This window comes from Zosterops lateralis (assembly GCF_965231275.1).
Source record: "Zosterops lateralis genome assembly, chromosome: 3".
Classification (NCBI taxonomy): Eukaryota; Metazoa; Chordata; class Aves; order Passeriformes; family Zosteropidae; genus Zosterops; species Zosterops lateralis.
The window spans coordinates 52,440,911-52,454,723 of NC_139764.1; the positions used below are offsets into that span (position 1 = coordinate 52,440,911).

The 13,813-nt window shown below is 40.2% G+C and overlaps 1 protein-coding gene across 5 annotated transcripts in view; it reads right to left on the minus strand.

The window, feature by feature from the left end:
* TULP4 (TUB like protein 4) overlaps window positions 1-13,813 on the minus strand; it is a 147,023-nt gene that overhangs the window by 14,672 nt on the left and 118,538 nt on the right. For all 5 annotated transcript variants that reach the window (XM_083856579.1, XM_083856576.1, XM_083856577.1 and 2 more), the window contains 3 exons: window positions 11,519-11,685; window positions 2,463-2,687; window positions 131-365 (listed from right to left, as the gene is read on the minus strand). In XM_083856579.1, coding sequence (XP_083712705.1) covers window positions 131-365; window positions 2,463-2,687; window positions 11,519-11,685 — 627 coding nt within the window. The remainder of the gene's footprint in view (window positions 1-130; window positions 366-2,462; window positions 2,688-11,518; window positions 11,686-13,813) is intronic.

Consider the following 13,813-nt stretch of genomic DNA (forward strand, 5'->3'; position numbering starts at 1 on the left):
TTTTTTTCACTTCAGAAAAAATATCAGATGCCACCATCCAAGTTGCATATATGTATTTTTTAAAACTCTTGAGGATCTAATGTCCAAAGTATTGCTAAATCATTTTTATAGAGCAACAACTGAATTCTACCTGCTTTTCCATCTGTTTTAGGATCCATGATGACAAACTCCGGCCGCAACTTGCTGATACGGCGTCCTTTCAGGATGGGCACCAGTCCCCCAAGGTATTCCAAGTACAGTGTGTAACATGGACCACCAACCTCTGGGTCATCTTCCGTCCTCTTCATGGTGCAGTGGAGCCGTTCATTACCAGCTGTTGGGTAGCTGACAAAATCTCTCATATTGTTGGGGTCTGGGATGGGAGGCTTAATTAAACAGAGGAAGGAAAGAGAAAGTTTTCTAATATTGGTTGGGGTTTTTTTCTGTGGTGACTTAATCTCAACACAACTAACTGAATTTGAACCCAACTCTAATTTGGCAGGTGAAGATTAGTATAGGTTACTTCATGAGTTATGCAGGACACACATGCAAAACAGAGTGGCTGTGCGTTATTTAGTTAGTTGTACATAGAAAACGAAAACTAAGACTAATTACATCAAAAAGGAAGGTTGAACCTGTGGTCAGAGCACTGAATGAGACAACAAACCTGTCTTCAAGTTCCAGCTCTTATCAGAAACTTCTTTTTGAACTTGAGTAATGTGGTCAAGTCAAGTATCAGAGTATCTTGTCTCCTGCAGGCCCTCCAAGTGAACCTGGACACTCAGATCCCATTCCTGGTTAGTATTGGTACATGCTATGCTACTATGCTACAATGCTGTCAACTCTGAAAGAAGCTTGAACTTTTTGTATCACTCCCAAGCACATATCCCATTCTAGCTAAGGGCATATTTGTGTGCCATGTAGAGAAATACAAACACAAAGCTTGGGTTACTTTGCCCTGCTTGCCAGCGCACTGTATTTATTAATCCATGAAAACCTCAGCCCTAAAGCAGTAGGATTCTTTTTGTCTAGGACAATATAGCCTGTATGAGACAAATACTATTTATGTGTATAAGTCAACAGTTTTTTTCAAAATGAAAGTATAAGGAAAAAAAAGGGAAAAAAATAGGCTTCTTTAACCTAGCAAATGGGTATAGGCTGAGGAGTGACCTATAATGTGGTCCGCAAGCTGGAGGGGGAAGAGGGTGCCTAGCCTAGCATTGAAGGCATTGAAGGCATGGCTGACAACATAGGTTGAGTGGGTGACTGAGGATGAGCCAGGGTAAAGTGTAAATGATGACAAGGCTCCAGAAACACCCATGGAACAGGACAGGCACGTGGCTTCTGGAAACCTCGCTTCCACCTCTCAGCTCCTGGCATCTCCTCTAGGAGGTGACACAAGGGCTGTGTCCCTGTACTGCCCTCTGATCCCCACCAGGGCTCCCAGCCAACTACTGCCTTCATCCAGCCCATCCAGTCCCCTCCCCCCACCTTCCCTGACAGCCAGGAAATTGTCACTGATGCTCTAGAGAGGAGTGGCTCTGGAGCAACACGGAACGCATCCTGGGAGAAGGATGGGAAGAACTAGAAAGAACTGGAGACTTCCAGTCTGATAAATGCTCTGCATCTTTGGAGATCCAGGAGTTATGGTTACAGCAAGGCATTTATTGTTCTTTGACAAATGAAATGATTTACAGTTGCACAAACTGCTCTGATTAGCAGTACCCAAATGGAACAATGCTGAATTATTATTTTGTAGGCATAATTTGTTCTCATTTAAGCTGGGCCAGCCCCACTGATTTTGAATTAGTTTTTCTAGCTCTGCATTGTTTTAATAAGGACCTCTGGCTCAAGAGACTGCTGTAACATGTACACAAAAAGTCACAAAAATATACGTTTGAATGTCCAGCATTTACCAGCCAGTGCTCTGGTCTGTAGGCTGTGATAAACAGCTTGGAAATCCCAAGATGTTACAGAGGGCAAAATCATGAAACAAACAGGTTGTGCAGATGATTCTGCTCGTGGTACAGGCAGAGGTGTGATACCTGGTTCATAATTCCATAGCACTGTTGGAGCAGTAAGAACTCACTGTTAGTAGAAATGTTTAGGCAGCCTCAGGTCTTAAGCCTAACCTTCCTGGCAATATAAGCACTCATGTGACATGTACAGAGACAACTGTTTTACTCCTGTGAATCCCCCTTGTAACCGTGACAGAGTATTATCACCAGCATGAGCTTCTTCAGAAGTCTTTATGAGTCACCACTTGTAACACACTTGGAAAGGCCATCTCCATGGAATAATCAGATCAGCATGTGTGAGCTTTCTTTTCAGATTTTTAATAGGCACCAAATGCATCAGTGGAGTCTCAAAGAGGATACGAAAGCTTTTAAAACTATAAAATCTTATAATTTAGCCACTGCCACTTAGGAGCACCATGGAGGGGGGAGGTCTAGTAACACTTTCCTCTGTTTCTTTCGTTTTACCTTGATTGTTGGTATGAAGGCAGTGGTGAGGTACGAGCAGAGCCGAGGGGGCAGGGTCAGCTTGCTGATGTCCTTGTCGTCCCGCAGACAGCTGGCGATGCTCTGCTGGCACAGCAGCTGCAGGCTAGAGACCCTGTGCTCCACCCGGACAACGTACAGCGCCGGCCCCGAGGCCATCAGCAGCCGGGAATCCCTGTGACCCCAACAGATCGAGATGATGGGACGCTGCACGAAGAGCAAAAAGGATACAACTTCAAAAGATCTTTTTCCAGGATGGCTGCACAACAAGTCATCACATGAATTCAGCACCAATCACATTACCCTAAGGCTTCCAGAAACTTAAATGTGCCCACCATTGCCCACAGAAGAAGAATATGAACATCTCAAATCATCAAAAGCAGCAGTTGATGTTTATTCAATGCTTTTTACTCAGGATGCTTAAAGCTCTTCACACAAGGAATCAGCTACCAAATTCAGTATCTAGATAGAAAAAGTGACTTTAAAGTCACAGGGTGTTGAGAAGCAGAGTCTTTTGATGCCCTATCCAAATTATTTATTCAGTCTTCTAATCAGTCCTCATCCAATGGTAACATCTCATATTTTACAACTGAAAACTTAATTTATATGCCTAGAGACACTTAAAAAACAAGTGGAGAAAACTCAATAAGCTTTCTTGTCTTGTGCCAAGTCTTCTGCTGCAGTGTCTCTTTTGAACTATTCCCAGAGGAACTGAACTGTGAAAGACCACCAGGAAGGCAACAGAGAATGGCCTTTTGTCTTCTACTTGTCTACACTCAGAAATGTCCAAATCACAACAGTAAAAACAGAAAGAGTGAGGGCCAACTGGTACTAAATGCCACAATGTGGAACAGAATAATGATAAACAAACACTGCTGCTTAGGACATTTATTTCCTGCTTGCAAGGAGCTCCCCAAACTTTCCTTCTAAATCCCATCTTTTCTTGTCAAGTACCAGTCTCTTGCAACCTCCTCTAGCCTTATCATCATTACTTTTGCCCTTAAGTGTTACTTTCATCCACCTGTCATCTCTTGCTTTCTGTGTTACAAAGTAGCTGTATTTGCTTTTATATACACACCCCATGGTATTTCAATCCCATCTGCTACCTCTGTGCCAATAAACAACACAGAGTAAAGATGAAACTCTTAACTCCATGAAGAATACTGTACAGCAGGCTGTCATCAGTGAACTACGAAAGATTTACTCCTTTCTGTGAAGGTCTTCCTTGTTTTTACCATCTGTGACACTCAGAAGTTTAAGCAAACATTTTTCATCTAAATTATGAACTGCATTTATTGAAAGGTCAGGGTATCTTTGGAATACCTTTTCACAAGATGTATCAACCAAGAAGACAGAGTCAAGACTCCTCTATTAGCAGCATGGTACCCAAGATAGCAGGGTTAGATCAGCCCAGAGAATACTCATCTGGTCTGGGGACAACACCTTCCTTCCATTTACAAATTCAAGATGCTTAAAGGTGAGTAACTGGGAAAAGATGTTTTTATGTGACTGATACAAAGCAAAATGCAGCTGGCATAGCACTATATCAATGTTTATCATCAAGATAAAGCATTGGATGAAAAACCTTTTCGCGAAGAGCTCTTCCCTACTATGTCACCTTAACCTAGACTTAAATTTCAAGGAAAATACTGGTTTTAAAGTAGGAGGAATGAAGGAACTTCTTTTTAATTACATCTAGGCAATACCACACACACACCTCCACGCAGGCACAAACTTAAGGCTGACTGATACACAAATAGAAAGCAGCAGCATGTGAACCTTGTGATTTTCGCAGTAATTGCTAAATGTATTTTGTAGTGGAGAACTTCAGAAGAATTGAGAAATCCTTTGTGTACCATCAGTAATTCTTCATGGCTTATCATAACCATAATCTATGGGATACAGCCTTACATTTGAGCAGAGGTCACATGAAGTATCCCCTACTGATTGGGTATTTTCACGCTTTGTGAGTGTGGCTTGCCCTCCCACTCTCTGGCAGCAATGAGACAGCTCAAGCTGCTTACCAAATAAATGCCATTGAAAAGGTGCTGGCACAATGTAGGTACCTGCCACATCTACAATATAACAGCCTGAGACCAGCACAGTGGAAGTGACCCTGATTTTCCCCAAGGGCTGAATCCAAGCATGGGCAGCACGATCTACCTGATCATTACTGTGGGATCCAAAATGCATCCTGCTGTTCACCTTGCATCAGCTTACCTATAAACACAGTGAGGGAACAAACAAGTATGTGACTTGGCATACAAATATTTATTTATTGGATAGACTTTAATGTCAGAAGAGAAGTCTAATATCCCAGCTATCATAATCCAATACAGCACATCCAGACCCGATGTCTCATACTGCAGCTATTATAACCCAATGTATCACATCCAGGTAGGACATTCTTCATCCAAATAGAGTCAAATAAAACCATCTCTTTCTTCAGGTTACTGTTGCACGCAGAGAACATCAGAGGTGCAGACAGAAGCAGTGCAAAAACCTTTGCAATCTGAAACAAGGTCTCAAGGAAAAGGCTTTTCAGAAGCTTTGAAACATGGCGTGGTGTCAGACAGGTGGGACCTCTGGCAACACAGAACTGTGGAGCTCTGAAGAGCACAAAGTCAGAAGTTGAAAACTTCATACTGTTTTCCAACAGGCAGCTAAAATTCAGTAACCTTCTAAACTTCTCAGTGTATGATGCTCTTATATTCTGTTTATGAATGTATATGCAAACAATATGTGAGTGGGTGTATGTTTAAACAAACACACTCAATACCTGCAAGTGCTGTACTGTTTGTAAATCATGACATTTCTACTCTTCCACTGTACAATCAGTCTTCCCACACATCTCATTATGCTTTAATATTTTCAACCTCAAAAGTGCACTTGCACCACACCACCAGACACACCTTGTCTTCCTTTCTCTGAAATGGTCAGACCCTTGGTGCTCCTCCAGCCCAGTATTCAGCAACATTTAATTTACAGTGAAGGGCTAAGACTTCAGATGAACTTCAGGGAAAATTAGCCTGTCATTACAGGCTTGGAGAAATAAAAGATCACCCAAATGCCAGATCTGACCTGACCTTTAAAGTACTGTTCCAATAATATTTTTCAATAACTATGCTTTCTAGTCTCTCCCTTGCTGGACAAGGGATATGAACCAATTACTGCAGCAAGTCAGTTAATAGCTGGCCACAGCTTTCTTTTCAAACTTTACTGAGAAAAAACAATTGACCTCCAACATCCAACACAACAGTATTGCTCCTCATAAAACATCCTCTTATTTGAACTGTTTTAACAAAATAAGGAAGGACAAAAGTTGTTGTATCCAAAAGTTGTATCCACCTGTTACAAAATGAACAAGCAGACTCTAGGACAGAAGAATTTTACTTTCCATGTTTGCACAGCTGGGTTTTTTTTTTCTGCTCGGAACAAAGAAAAACAGCTACAAATACAACATGAGAATTTCTAATCTTACTTTGCATATAAAAATAGCATTAGGTTTTCAAAAATCTCAGCATAAACTGTAAATACCTGAATGAATTCCAGGGTTTAACTACCAACATGTAGCTCTACGATGATTATATACTAGAACCCATTGGCTAAAACGCAAGAAAAAAACTGCTTTATCAGGGGAAATACTGACTGAAAACACATCTCAACAAGTGACCATCATGGAGCTCTTTTGCCATTTCTTTCCAAGTGGGCTTGAAAGTGAGCAGCAGCTACTCAAATCTGTACCCCCAGCTGGGATGTCAATGTCCCTTAGAAAAGCATGCAGGAATGGATATTCCCACTCAAAGCTCTGTGCTTGCTTCTTATAAGTCACTCCACTGCCTCTCTTACAGGAGAGAACATAATTTATATACATTCCAACACTTGTATGCAGTTCAGTCAATGAAAACACTGTTCTAGCTGATTCTTGCTGCCTGCCTTGAGCTCAGAAATCCTGAGCCATGGGGTCTTGCCTGCTGCTTGAACTAATCCCTTGTTTGTTGGCAGTGGGACTCCCGCTGGTAATGAAATAAAAATAGTATTCCAGGGCAGTAAGCCCAGGAACTAGCAGGACTTTTCTCAGGAGGAAGAGCACAACTGCAAAATAGTACCCAGTGAATGGCACGTGTAAGTACATTGCTTGCTTGCTCTCACTGCAGACTGCTGATGTGGAGATGCACACTCTTCCCTCTCAGAGACAAGCTGAAAGGTGCAATGGCTGCAGTGCCCACCTGGCTCTTGTGAGTTGTGTGTGCTCACCTCTGTACTGCCACAGCCTTCATGGATGGCTGTGGGAAAACAACTTAACACACTTAATTCTACTGCTCCTCATAGTTACAGTGGGAAAAATATTAACTGCTAAGAACTGATGGTGACAAAAGATGAGAAATCTGCCACTGCTGTGGCTTGATATGATTTTTGATGTAATAAACTCTTATTTGATTTGCAGCTGTTTCTTGTATCTTCTCTATTTCTACAGTATTTTTTTAAGAAGTCAATACAACAAGATTCCATTTTAACAAAAAGAGTTGCTTAGAAAAGTGTCTTCAATTTCCAGTGCTGATCAAAATCCATTTTTGCAGCAGAGATGATCCTATGGCCTATAGAAAGAACACCAAGGTCTTTATTGATATTCTAAAGCATGTTTCACCAGTTAGTTCTAAACTGTTGCTTTTTTCCCTGTAAGATAATAAACTCTTCTTGAAGCTTTGTTGTCATCCCATAACAACTAAATAAAATTGATTTCAGACAATATAAATGAAAGGCAACATTAATTCAGATGCAACAAACCTGAACACTGTGTGAAATAAATGAAGAAAAGTAAGCAAGGTCTGCTCAGCTGAATAATATAAAAAGCAGCCTCTTCTTTCAGAACCATTTGATCTGAATTAAACCTAAAATTGCACCTTCCTTCTTTAGCCTTTGCAGAAATACCAAGTTTCTGCAGGATCATATAATCTTAAATCCATTCACTTAGATGCTGGAATATTTCTAGCAGAGAAGCAGTCTGTGAAATGCTGACAGCAGCAGGTCTATAGAAAGTTGGTTGTCTTCTCAAAGACTTCTGGAAACTTCTTCCATAAAGATTTAGTCTTTCGTACACCACTTTTAATTAGGTTTTAAAATATTACTCTGATAAACATAGGTTTTTTAAATTTAATCTTTTTGTCTATACCACATGTGCACCTTAGCTCACTCTCATCCTCCATCACTGCACTCGAGATGTAATCTGTACTCACACTAGCTACACAGCGATATAAAACCTTAAAGTAATTTAAATTTACTGTAGAATTAAAGATGTATGGAGGAGATCTGCATTGTAGCTTCTAAATCTGTGCTCTTGTTTCCCTGGTCCTCTCTGGGACATATTAAAAAAATCATAAAATTGAAGAAGGGACCAAATATATGCTACAAGATTGAACCATTAGAAAGAAAAAAGTCACAAGTTTGTTAAAGTTGGTAGTTAGATAATGTCGAAAAGATCCTGTAGGAGACTCCTGTTTAAAGTTCAGGATATAGGAAGATATGAAGCACCTGTTTCCAATCAGACGCAGGTACAGTTAGTTAATATAATAAAGACCTGTCTGCACATTAGATGAGAACTTCTAAAGTGACAGAACTGGGTTGCAGCATTTGGTAAACAATTTTAGCAGGACTATAAAGCAGTCTTAAAGGAGTTGATTATTCTCATCCCTGCATGATGCCAAGGAAAGGTTGTGAAGACTTACCAAACAATGTAAGAAATTAACATTCTTCCAATAAAAACATTATGACCAGCAGGGCAGCCTGCTGTTGCAATCTCATTTTTAAATGTTGAAAAAGCAGGACCATGAAAAAACTGGGTGTATTTTTGGTACCTCACATTGGTGTTTGTGGTGTATACAAGGAGAGGTGAGTAAGAGGCAAATTTTACAGAAATTGATAGTATGTTTTTGAATAGTCATCAGCTGATCACCAGCCCTTAAGGTATGTTCTCTGCATAGAATTCAGTTCAATATTTGACCAGCCGTTACTGATGCTTTTTCAGCTCTTTCCACTCTATTCTGCAAACACATCCTTGCAGGATGCCAGGCTGAAGCCCCAGAGCCAGGAACAGGAGCGACTGCTGCACTATGCCAACTCTACCACCCTGTTTATGAATGTTGTTCTTCAAGCAAAGGTACTGCTTTTATTTCAATACTTCCAAACAAGTGTGATTTCCCTATCTAGAGTTTTATAGTCAGCAAACTAGGTTTATAAACTATAAATTCCTACACTGAAGGTAAAAGCTTAAGAGCGTTAATACAATGAGACAGAGGATGCCAAAACCACACTAAAGCTGGAGGAGAAGGCAGCATATAAAACATCTTGAAGGGATCCATGACAACAGTCATCATTGAGATGAGTTATCTGCAGTTCCCAAATCTATTCTACCATTGGTCTTTGCAGTGACTTCATGTTCAGTAACATTCCAGCCAAGTTGCACATAAATCCTGTCAGTCTTACACTGAGTTTTGTTATAAACAGTAAAATCTGTATCCTGAATATCCTACCGAAGACAGGACAGACAAAAAAGCAGAAACAAAAACAGTTCAGTGTATTTTACTGATAAAATTTTCAGACATCTGCTGTGTCAAAGAATTGGGACAGAGGACCACAGAAAATCAGTTTTGTACCTGTAATCCATTATTTTTTATGTTCATGGTTGGTTTTTTTTTCTTACTTTTTTATTCAGAACAACATGCATTTATAATCAATGTGCTTTTCCAGTCACACATTTGCTTCTTCATAAGTCTTAGCACAAGAATTCAAGATGAGGAAATTCTTCTATTTTCTTAAATTGTTTTTTAGTTCAGTAACCAGTGATGAATCCTATAAAATCTCATTATAAGGCTGGCTGCCATGCTACAGAAAACGAATTAATTTACTCTGATGAATTTGTCATAAGACAAATTACTAGGACCACTGACTCACTCTCATCTTTGCACATACATCCTTGGAGCAGAGGCACAGCATAACACAAGTTACCAACAGTTTTTTTGCAACAGCGGTTTTTCTCTGGTTTTGTCAATAAACTAAATATTTAACAATGTTCTAGCATACCTGTCATTTAGCTGGTAATACTTCTAAACCAGCATTCAAGTACATAGGAGAATAAAGGCCACATGAGCAGATACAGGTGTTCTTCTGAAAGACCCCTCACTTCCTCCTGCAGCTGAGTAAATATGAATTTAGATGCACCAAATAAAGAGACTAAACACTGACTAATAAGAGAAGAGGGACTGCTCTAATTTTAGGTAGGTTTATGCACAGTTTTTAAATAAACATAAATATATCCATTTGAATGCTATCTTTATCCTGATTTCCAAAGGAAATGAGACTCCTTGATTCTGTTATTAAATGGTGGTTTCCTCTCCCTGACTGTCCTCGCCCTTCATTTGCAACCTGGCTTACAACTTCTGAAGTTGTTGGCTTTTAGTCTGCAGTTGACAATGGGGGAATAAATCTCCACTACATTAAAATATTGCTATTCCAGTCAAAGCAGCTGGAAAGAGCAGAAAGGCTTATATTACTACTTCCACTATTAGAAATACTGCAGTACAAATTTGGCATTCACCTGTTCTGTCTGACCTCTCAGCTGCCCTGTAAACACTCACATAATGGCAGAATAATTAGCCTCCACACCAGCCACAATATGTGCTTTCTCCCAGCTGGTTGAGGAGAAAGGAGAAGAGCTGAAAACATGAACAGAAGATGAAGCTATACATGGAGAACTAGAGGAGATGAAAGTATTTAAATGAAGGAGAATTTGAGATTAGCAGGAACAAGGCAGTGATAGAAAAACCCTCACATAGGTGCACTTGGGGCAACCTGACCTGATGAGTTCTGATGCTCAAACCACAGAGTGATTTCACAGCCTGGTACCAGACGGTTCAACAGCTAATGTGCACATACTGAGTTCTGGTACTGAAGCAACAGAACAAGGTTTGCTTTTCACCTGAGCTGGGAAAAAGCAACACTGATATAAATATGTTTTCTTCAGAACTGATCCGGAGGGGAAAGGGCTGTGCTACTTTGCTGCAAGAACTACGTTTAAGAAAATAAAGCTGTGCTTATGGGTAAGTCTTTTAGGTACCTAAATTAGCATTAGATATCACCATACATATTTAGGTTGGCTTTAGAGACCATTATTTTACACTTCACACGACTAAAGAATTCTATCTAAATTAGAGTGCTAAGGTTAATAAGCACAGGTTAATGCTAAATATATGCAAACACAAAGGCTTAGCAGATGGTTTACTATGTCACCCTTCTGCATCCATTCCAGATCAGGGTACTGGAAAAAAAATTATAATACATGGTATCATCATTAAATATAATTAATATATCTTCAGCATTTTCTTTCACTTTCAGATTTCAAAGCTATTATAAAGTTTTATTACTAGCAGCAGAAATCAGAATGGAGTCACCCCTATTTTGCAGAAAATGACACAGAATTACATTCAGGTGGGCTCTGAGGTACCAGCAAAGACCAATGAAGCATGTTGTGCTCCTGAGCAGCTCACAGACCATGTGCTGGAGTTTACTTGGCAAGTTACATGACTGAGGTTACTGCATTACACCAAATGATTGTACATTACAAAATTACAATAACGAAGACGGAATAATCTTGTAGCTGTGATACTGGACTTGGAATATTTTTGTCCAGCTCTTGGCTCTGCTACACCATTAAGCAAGCTATTAATTTTTTTTTCTCTTTAGTCACTTATCCATAAAACAGTAGAATTTTCTATTTGTCTGTTCATGTCCCAGTGAGTTTGGGAAACAGACTTTCTCCTTTTGTATTTCCACAATACCTATCACAGTGGACCTTAGAATCAGGTGCAGTCTTGCATGTCTACCTTAATGCAAACAACCATTGTTTATAGCACATTTTTATCTATATTTTAGGATGGATTCAGGACATTTTGCAACCTTTTCCACATTGCAAGTCTACAGCAATGAGCTAATGTGGGAAAAACATGTCAGCAAAGCATGGAGACTTTAGAAATGCCTCCTACCTGCACAGGTGTCTCCAGAGTGTAGATATGTTCCCCACGCACGTTGTAGAACTTGACCAGTGCGCTTTTCAGCAGGGAACCATTGCTGAGGTCAACCAGCTGGTTCTGCTTCTCCATGCCTGCTACTGCAAGCAGGTCTCCTTGAGTGCACCACTGCACCACCACATCTGAAATCACAAAGATGGTTTGCAATAACCACTGACTAGAAACAACAGGTACAGCATTTCCACATGCTGCAAAGTCACTTGAAAAGATAAAAAATGCTCTCAAAAGTTATTTAAGTACTTAGAAACCTATATTCTTTCATTGAAATAGTAGAAAATATGTCACAGGTGCACTTCTGAAAATGACTCTCTATTTTGCAAATTTAAAAAACAATGTGTTAAACATTATTTTCTCTCTGTGGTGAGTCTAGAATGTAACCAGTAGTTGCTCCTAAACACCTAAGAAAAGAATTTACCAGAGATGTTGAAACTGATGTAGAAGATTCTACATACAGCTTTGGGGTAAATAAGTAGAATCAAGTTAATATGCAGATAAATAATCTTACCAAGAGAGCACCAGAGAGTGTTTGTCTGGAAAGGCCCACAGTGCAAAAAACCAGAGTATCTGTCAATGCCTCATGTTCTCACTGGCTGTCAATATAACTTTTAGCATAACTCAAACTGGAGTTACAACAGTATAACATGACACTAAAAGTACTTGGACTTTTTTCCATAAATACACATGGCCTCCATATCTTCTTTTGCCACCATCGCACCAAGATGATGAGGCCTCTGGAGAATCTCTCTTATGAGGAGAGACTAAGGGAGCTGGACTTGTTTGGTCTAGAGCAGCCTGAGAGTGGATCTTATTGTTATCTCAAAGGTTGGTGCCAAGAAGATGGTGCCAGACTCTTTTCAGTGATGCCCAGTGACAGGATGAGGAGCAATAGCCATAAACTAAAGCACAAGAAGTTTCATCTCAACATGAGGAAGAATTTCGTTACCCTGAGGGCAGCAGAGTACTGGAAGAGGCTGCCCAGGGAGGTTGAGGAGTCTCCCTCTCTGGAGGCATTCAAAATCCAGCAAGACAAGTCCCCTTGTAACCTGTTCTAGAGGATCCTGCCTTGGCAGGGGAGTTGGACTGGCTGATGCCCAGAGGTCCCTTCCAACCCTAATGATTCTGACTTGTGAAAATCTACTCAGCTGCTTAGCAGGGCTTCGCTGGAATCCCACAGGGACTGCTCAGACTCTCATATACACAGATATGAATATACATATCAGTTACTTCTCACAGGCACCCCATGATGAGGGACGCCCACAGCTTCATTTGGGGATGCTTATTTCAAACCCTTATATCCTCTAGTTTTTTGTCACACTTCAAGAGTAACTCTAAAACAGTATTTTGCATTTCTGCTCGTGTTTCAAAGGCAGATTTGCATGTTCAAGGAATACCGAGCTACTCTTTAAATCTTTTTACTCTTAAACCAGAGGTGAAAGGCAGTTATTTTGTGCTGAGACAAAGTGAAGGTAAAGACAAAACTTTTGTGCTCTGGGATGCTCTATCTGCCAAGAACCTTTTGAAGACACTCGTGGGCGAGAAGCTGTCTTCAAATGAAGAAGCAGGAGAGAAATAAGAGTTGGCAGGAAGGATCTCAAAATTGTTTCAAGTTGTCAACTTGTCATTTCCAGGGACTTTTATGTGCAATTTAAAATGGTTTTGTATTATTTCAACTTTCTGATATTTCTCATGGGAATTATGCTTCTGTACATATCAGAGAGAAGCCACATGTTCCTCAAGGTAATTCTTCTACAGCTAGGCACTGTATGTCTCTTGTTTTCTCTCAGCTTTCAGCCCTCTGAGTAACCTACAATGGGATTTAATTCATGTTTCTTGGAGAGGAAAAAGATAGGTAGGTTAGAAATAAACAAGGCAAGCTGATCAGCTCCACTTTTGGTAACTGGTTAACTATGGAACTACCATAATGAAACAGCTGTCTCCCTTGGATACACGTCTTCAGATAAAACTTTCAGTTGATCCCATGACAAGAGGAAGAGGAGTGACTACTTTGTCCAGCAGTTTTCTCTCTCTCTCTCTCTCCAAGTTGTAAAATTAGACTGCTGCAAAGGCAGCAAAGGGGGGGTGTGGGCTGCAGCTTCCCCCCAGAACAATGTGGCTCCACTGATATGCTTGCACTGCCAACAGGACCTTCAATGACTATGGGACCTTTACACAGAATAACTGATAAACAGGTTCTTAGCACCAGCACAGAGATTCAAAATCAAATGGAGGTTTCATCTAGGGTAATGGTCT